This window comes from Octopus sinensis, linkage group LG11, assembly GCF_006345805.1.
Source record: "Octopus sinensis linkage group LG11, ASM634580v1, whole genome shotgun sequence".
Classification (NCBI taxonomy): domain Eukaryota; kingdom Metazoa; phylum Mollusca; class Cephalopoda; order Octopoda; family Octopodidae; genus Octopus; species Octopus sinensis.
The window spans coordinates 31,459,436-31,467,135 of record NC_043007.1 but is presented as its reverse complement, the minus strand read 5'-3'; the positions used below and the strand labels follow the sequence as shown (position 1 = coordinate 31,467,135).

Here is a 7,700-nt window from a genome sequence, read left to right as displayed (position 1 = left end):
CGCAGTGGGACTGAACCCAGAACCATGTGGTTGGTAAACAAGCTACTTAGTGAGAATTTACTAAAAAAAAAAAGATAAATAAATAAAAGACGAAGACAGGTGTGTAAACAACAAACAGAGGTATTAGTTTAACACTCGGGAAGTAAGAGAGTCTTTTACATTTGGAGCCGACGCTCTCCGTTAGAATCACAGAAATAAGCAGAGAGAGAAAATAAAAAAAGGTTTAGTGACTAACGATCTGTTATGGCGAATGTACATACATGCTTCAGTCACTCGACTGCCACGATGCTAGCGTGCTGGCTAAAAGAGTTTAGTCGATCTTATTTTTTTTAAGCTTGTTAATTATTTTATCAATCTCTTTTGCCGAACTGCTAAGTTACGAGGAGGTTAAACCAAAACCTGTTGTGAAGTGATGGAGGGAAACAAACACAAACACACACACACACACAAGCAAACAAACAAGCACACGTGGCAGGTTTCCACACAGTTTCCGTTTATCAAATCCACTCAGAGGGCACTGATGGTCTCGGGGCTACAGTAGAAGACACTTGCATATGGTGCCATGCAGTGGGACTGAACCCGAAACCACGTGATTGTAAAGTGAAATTAGGGTAGTGGTATAGGTATGTATGTATGTATGTATGTATGTATGTATGTATGTATGTATGTATGTATGTATGTATGTATGTATGTATGTAAGATTGTGCATGTGTCTATAATTCGTTGAAATCTTCCTCTCCAAAAAAGGCTGGTCCATCACTGTAATTTAGGTGGCAACACACACATACACGCCATAGGGTACGTTCTTACCACAAAAGTTAACTGCGTTGTGAGTTGTGTTGGTAGGTCGAGAATTCCTAAAAGGATGAGGAACTCCACCTTCTATCTTTATAGTTCCGCCATCATAATAAACATCTGCTTGAGGGGTGAAGAACTTATCCAAAATTGTTTGATGTTCATGGAAGCATAATCTCTTTGTACAGTTCAGAGTAGGAAATGAATCTATAATAAACACCTTTTGTAATTATTTTGTTACTTTCACGATTAGAGTTTTTATCAGAAAAAAAACTTGCCGAACTTCTTCAATAAGTGCCAACTCTTAAGCAATATGTCATGCAGTCAACTTAAGTAGAATCGGTGGGGCGTGGAATTTTCTGTGTTCTCACTTTGCTCTCTCACTCTCTCTTCTCTCTCCTCTCTCTCTCCTCTCTCTCTCTCTCTCTCTCTCTCTCTCTCTCTCTCTGAGTATATATACATACATATATATATATTATATATATTATATATATATATATATATATATATATATATATATATATATAATATATATTATATTGTTTCTCTCCTTGTTTTTTTTTCTGTGTATCTTTCTGTGGAAGAGCGTAGGCTCGAACGTAAAAGACTTTTTCTATTCCTGAGCGCTATACTAATACATTTGTTTGTTTGTACACCACCTGTCTTCGTCTTTTGTTTATTTTCGTAAAAATTTCCCTTATATATATATATATATATATATTCAATTAGTCAATTTAGGGTAGCAAAAAAATTCAATAGAAAAGTATCGCTACCAGCGGCCTGATGGAAAAGAGAAAATAGTCATCGACTAAATATATAAATATAACAATTTAGGAGTGACCCTAACAGGTCATTCGTCAACCAGATAAGAGCAGCCATAACTCACACCGCCAAGTAGTAGTAATTCAGAAATTAGGTGAAAATTTAAAAACATTTACCCTAATTCATCTTTTAGACGTTGCAACGTTTCTGTGTCATTAATGATTAAATTAGCTTAATTAAATTAAATTAAGCCAATCTACCATAGGTTACACTTCATCAGTAAAAAACCTGGGAGAGACAAATATACACGAGGCGTCTGTATCGATGCCTACGGATATCTGTCTTAAAATTTTCAAGACTGACGTATTCGCGCCAAACTTATCAGCAGTAAATATAAACTGCCGATTCAATCTCAGAATTATTCAGAAAATTATCAATTAGTCAATTTAGGGTAGCAAAAAAATTCAATAGAAATTTATCGCTACCAGCGGCCTGGTGGAAAAGAGAAAATGTCATCGAAAATATATAATATAACAATTTAGGAGTGACCCTAACAGGTCATTCGTCCACCAGAAAGAGCAGCCATAACTCACACCGCCAAGTAGTAGTAAGTTCAGAAATTAGGTGAAAATTTAAAAACATTTACCCTAATTCATCTTTTAGACGTTGCAACGTTTCTGTGTCATTAATGATTAAATTAGCTTAATTAAATTAAATTAAGCCAATCTACCATAGGTTACACTTCATCAGTAAAAAACCTGGGAGAGACAAATATACACGAGGCGTCTGTATCGATGCCTACGGAATATCTGTCTTAAAATTTTCAAGACTGACGTATTCGCGCCAAACTTATCAGCAGTAAATATAAATGCCGATTCAATCTCAGAATTCTGAGATTGAATCGGCAGTTTATATTACTGCTGATAAGTTTGGCGCGAATACGTCAGTCTTGAAAATTTTAAGACAGATATTCCGTAGGCATCGATACAGACGCCTCGTGTATATTGTCTCTCCCAGGTTTTTTACTGATGAAGTGTAACCTATGGTAGATTGGCCTTAATTTAATTTAATTAAGCTAATTTAATCATTAATGACACAGAAACGTTGACGTCTAAAGATGAATTAGGGTAAATGTTTTTAAATTTCACCTAATTTCTGAATTACTACTACTTGGCGGTGTGAGTTATGGCTGCTCTTTCTGGTGGACGAATGACCTGTTAGGGTCACTCCTAAATTGTTATATATATATATATATATATATTATATTATATATATAATATATATATATATATATTAACATATATATACATATATATGCATATATGGGTACAGGACGTCACTAACTGTGTAAACAGTACGAAGTACAAAAACAAATTTCGAGCATTCAGAGGAGTAGATAGACACCCGACAACAGATGAAGGGTCGTTCTCTTTTACTTGTCCTGTTTTCCATTTTTTCTCGTTGTTTGCATATTTAACTCGTTTGTTTTCGTACTTCATACTGTTTACACAGTTAGTGACGTCTTGCACTCTTATGTCCCAGCCGTAATGCTTCACTTTCACACACGCCAGCTTAATTTAATTGTCCTTAGTCGAAAGACACCTGTTGTTAATGTCCTGTTATTTGCATTTGTATTTGTGTACCATTTCTCCATTTTTTCCGTCCCTGTTTTCGTATGCATCCGCTGCTTTCTTCCAAGGAATCTAGTGCTCTTAGCTTAGTTTTTCCTTGGGGCTGGCCAAATTGGAGCAATCTCGAGTATAACCTGCCGAAATTGCAAAGATAATCTGGAACTCGACTGACGAAAGAAAACTCCGAATGACCTATCCTTTTTTTTTCTCGTCCCTTTTCTTTTTGTATCATCTGTCTGGATATTTTGCGTTCTTATCCCATTCTTTATATTACTTTATATATATATAGGAGGAGCTTCCCATTTTCCTTTTTGTCTACTAAATTCACCCAGAAGGCATTAGTTGGTCCAGAGTTACAGTAGAAGACCCTTGTTTAAGATGCTGTGCTGAGAGACCGACGGGACCAAACCCGAAGCCACGTGGCCTCAAGCAAACTACTTAACCGCACAAGCACACCCGCTCCCACACATTATAATATAATGACATGTGTGCCATATATGGAATGATACACTTGTAACTGGTCACCAGATTCCGGAGACCAAGAAATGATGATTCAATTATTAAACAAATAAAACCACGGAGGAATTTGACCCCACCCCCATCTCTTCCTTTTGCTCTTTCACGACATGTCCGTCGTCTCTCTCTCACTTTCCCTTTTCTCTCTCTCCCTCTCTCTCTCTCTCTCACACAGAAATATTCATTCCTTTTCTTTGTTCTTCTCTCTTTCAGTATATCTTCTCTCTATTTCTCTTTCTCTTCTTCATTCACTCTCTCGTTCTTTCTCAGAGCCTCATTTACCTTTTCTAGAGATCAATGCAACACGACAAACAACTCTTACGCTCTCTCTTTCTCTTTCTCTTTCTTTCTTACTCATTTACTGAGTAATTCTTCCAATTTTCCACTCTCCTATTCTCTCTCTCTTTCTCACTCTCTGTCTTTCTTTCTTTCTCCCTCTCTCTCTCTCTCTCTCTCTCTCTTGTCTCTCTCTCTCACTTTGTCTTCCTCTTTCTCTCTTACTCATTTACTGAGTAACTCTTCCAATCTCCTACTCTCTCTCTCTCTCTCACACACACACAAACACACACACACACCACACACACACACACTCAAACACACACAAACATAGAGGACAAACGCATGCATACGCACGTATTTCACATACACCCCAAAGCTTTTACCGTCTGTAATTTGTCGCAGTCTAATTGTATAATAGACTCTTAGAAACTCATGTGACATTACTCATAGAACTACGATAGTAACCACGTGAACACCATACGTCATTTTTGTCAATTTTGCTGGTAGGGCCGAAGTGACCGAAGTCGGGGCATTCATTCTGAGTCGTGGTTTATCGAGGTCAATGCGTTTTTCTCATTTTCTTTTTTAAGGGTAAAAAAAAAAACGATTGTAGAAGGGATTGAGTAGAGGTCGTATAAAGGGACTTGGGCATTTAGGGAGTATGTAGGAATTAGGCAGAAAGGATTGTAATTTGTTTCAGACATGTGTGTGTGTATAAGGATAGTTTTATATTATTCGTAGTATTGTGTTGGAGTCAGTTCTGAGTCTTTATGATCAGAGGTGTATGGCAGACTCACAAACTCATACAAACACACATGCACACAATGGCAAACACATAGACGCACACAAACACATATGCACACGACAGCAGACTGTGAGGTGCTGTTTCCAAAACACAACCAGTCTCGGCTCCGAGGAGGGCCTTAGAGGAAGGAAATAAATTCAACTAACCTTCAATGCTACCAGCATCTAGAGCTTACACCGAAGCAAGGGGACCAATAAAAACCGGAAGTGGAGTGGGGTCAACTTCTGCAGCATAGAATTGTTTCGACAAGGAGGGAATAGTGACTAGAGAAGCGTGGGGACTGTCGAAGAGAGAAGCAAATTAAGGCGCAGGACAGCAAAATGTAAGGGCACACGCTCGGAGTATCAGTGGTGTAGGTGGGAGAATAATGGAACGGTCAGTCCTGGGCTATGCTTTTTGAGAGGGCCGGCGGTTTTGGACCACTGTACAATAACGTGGCATATTTATTATTTTTTTTTTGTAGGGGTAGGGTCTGGAGATGGAATCGGCAGCCTCATGGGCTCCCGCAGGCGGCACACTCTCTAGGTATGCCACTGCGGAATATATGAATCTTATGCCTACTCGAAAGGCGAACCTTAAACTTTTTGGTTTCAATCTGATCCCAAAAGCAAACAAAATGCAGTTTGCTGACTGAAGGGGAGCCGGTTGCAAGCACCGGGTATATCCTGAGGGTAGATGGCTTTTGAAGTCCATGTCAGCGATTTAAAGACGGCTGCAGGATCATAGCCTAGAAGGTGGGGTGAAGGGGACTTTCCGGGTACGGCCGAAACCGAAGATGTTGACAGGCAAGTTCGCAGACTATAATTCTGAGGTGATCGGAGCGGAAGGGAACCAATGTTGTAGAATGTCTTGGGGGTGGGGGTCCCCTCTTGGTGCCAGCTTCCCACCCCTGTGTGATTGGTTTTGCAGAATTTTTTGAACTCGTATCCTGTAAATTGTGTTCCATTGTCCAATACTATGGTGTCCGGAACACCGTATCAAGCAAAAATTTCGAGCATGAACTTTATTGTTGCCTTCGAGGTTGACTGCACCTATATACTTCCAGCCACTTAGTAAAACTATCAACAATGATCAAATAGTACACGCCATTCACTGGTCCAGCGCACTCTATATGTACGCTGGACCATGGACTATCAGTCTCAGGCCATGATTATTATTTTGCCAGTGGTGTCTTGGCAGCTAGCGCACAACCTCTACATGATCTCACCAAATTTTCAATGTTCCGGCCCATTGTCGGCCAAAACACGTAACTCCTCCCCAAGGCTTTCATTCTTGACACCCCGGGTATCCACTATGAAATTCATGTAATATGCGTTTCTATAGTACAGTTGGTACTACCACTCTTTGTGCGAGCATCAATACATCATCGCAGAGTGAAAAAGGGTTCGCATTTGTGTTTCTCTTTTGTTTATTTTTCAATGTTTTCTTCAATTTTATGACGCATTTGTCCTTCGCTGATTTACTTTTTATATCTTGTACACTCACTGACAGCTTCTGAATGACATTACACATAGTGTTTTTAATTTCCTTTTTCTGATTGTGATGCGGCTATCACCGTATTTTTCAGCGATTCCGCATTCTTCGGAATTAGCCTAGATAAACAGACCGCATGGCCAATTTTCTTAGAAGTAATGTACTCCATCTTAAAGTCGTAATTCAACAATATTGTAGCCCAGCACTGCAATCTATTTGCAGCATGGGTAGTAATTCCTTCCTTCTACCCAGAAATTGATAATAATGGTCGGTGATCAGTTTGTAGTCTAAAACTTCTACCGTGCAAAAATCTGTGAAATTTCTTCACGGCAAAAATAATCGCAGGAGCTTATTTCTCTATTTGACTATAGTTTTTCTCTGCGGCTATCAGAGAACGTGAGGCATGAACCACCGCCTTCATATTACTGTCTTTATATTTGTGTAGTATTACTGCTCCTATGCCGTATTCAGAAGCGTCAGAAGCTACAACAACATCCGCTGCAAGATCGAAATGAGCCAGCGGCAAATCCGATATTAGTATTTTTTTTTTATATCGTCAAACGCCTTTTGACAATTTCACTAATTCCACTTCACATCCTTTTATAACAAATTATTTAGTGGAATTCTCAAATTATACATATTTAGTATGTAATTTTGATAATTCGTTTGACCCAGAAAAGCTTGTAAGGTCGTTATATTAGCCGGAGGAAACATATTTTTAATTGCGTCTGCCCTCGACGGGTCAGGTCGTCTTCCATCTCTATCAATAATTTGTCCTAAATATTTAATTTTAGGCAAAACAAATTCACATTTCTCTTCACTCTTATTTTTCCAAAAACATTCTTTATATGCTCGACATACTGATCATCAGATTCAATTTTAATTAATAGATCATCTAGGTATGGAATTGCGAATTTACAGTCTGCTAACATCGCATCCACAACCTGTTGAAAAATTGCAGGTGTGACCTTTAGACCGAAAGGTAATCTGTTATATTTATAAAGTCCTTTGGGCGTATTCACTGTTAGAAATTTCGAGCATTCCTCGTCTGCTTTAATTTGTAGGCTCGCATCAGACAGATCCAGTTTCGAAAATATCTTGTTACCGTTTAATTTTGCAAAACTATCCTCCGGAGATGGTAGCGGATAGTGGTACATTTTTAGACACATTCACTCCTTAACCAGTAGAAAAATCACTGCCTAACCAGTGGAAAAATCGGCACACACCCTGATTTTGTTATTCTTTTTTTTTTTAATACACACATTTGGTGCCACCTATTTAGAATAATCCACTTTTTGAATTATTTCAGTTTTCTCTAATCTGTTTAATTCTTCATCTACCTGCTTTATTGCAGGAAAAGGTACCTTTCTACTGGGTTTGAACACAGGTACGACGTTTTCATTTATTTGAAAACATGTCTCAGTCTTAGTACAGAGACC

At 38.5% G+C, this 7,700-nt stretch overlaps 1 protein-coding gene across 1 annotated transcript in view; it reads right to left on the bottom strand.

The window, feature by feature from the left end:
* Nucleotides 1-7,418, bottom strand: part of LOC118765449 (uncharacterized protein K02A2.6-like) — a 28,817-nt gene extending 21,399 nt beyond the window's left edge. The window contains exon 1 of the mRNA XM_036507560.1: nt 7,123-7,418. Coding sequence (XP_036363453.1) covers nt 7,123-7,418 — 296 coding nt within the window. The remainder of the gene's footprint in view (nt 1-7,122) is intronic.
* Nucleotides 7,419-7,700: the final 282 nt, after the last annotated feature.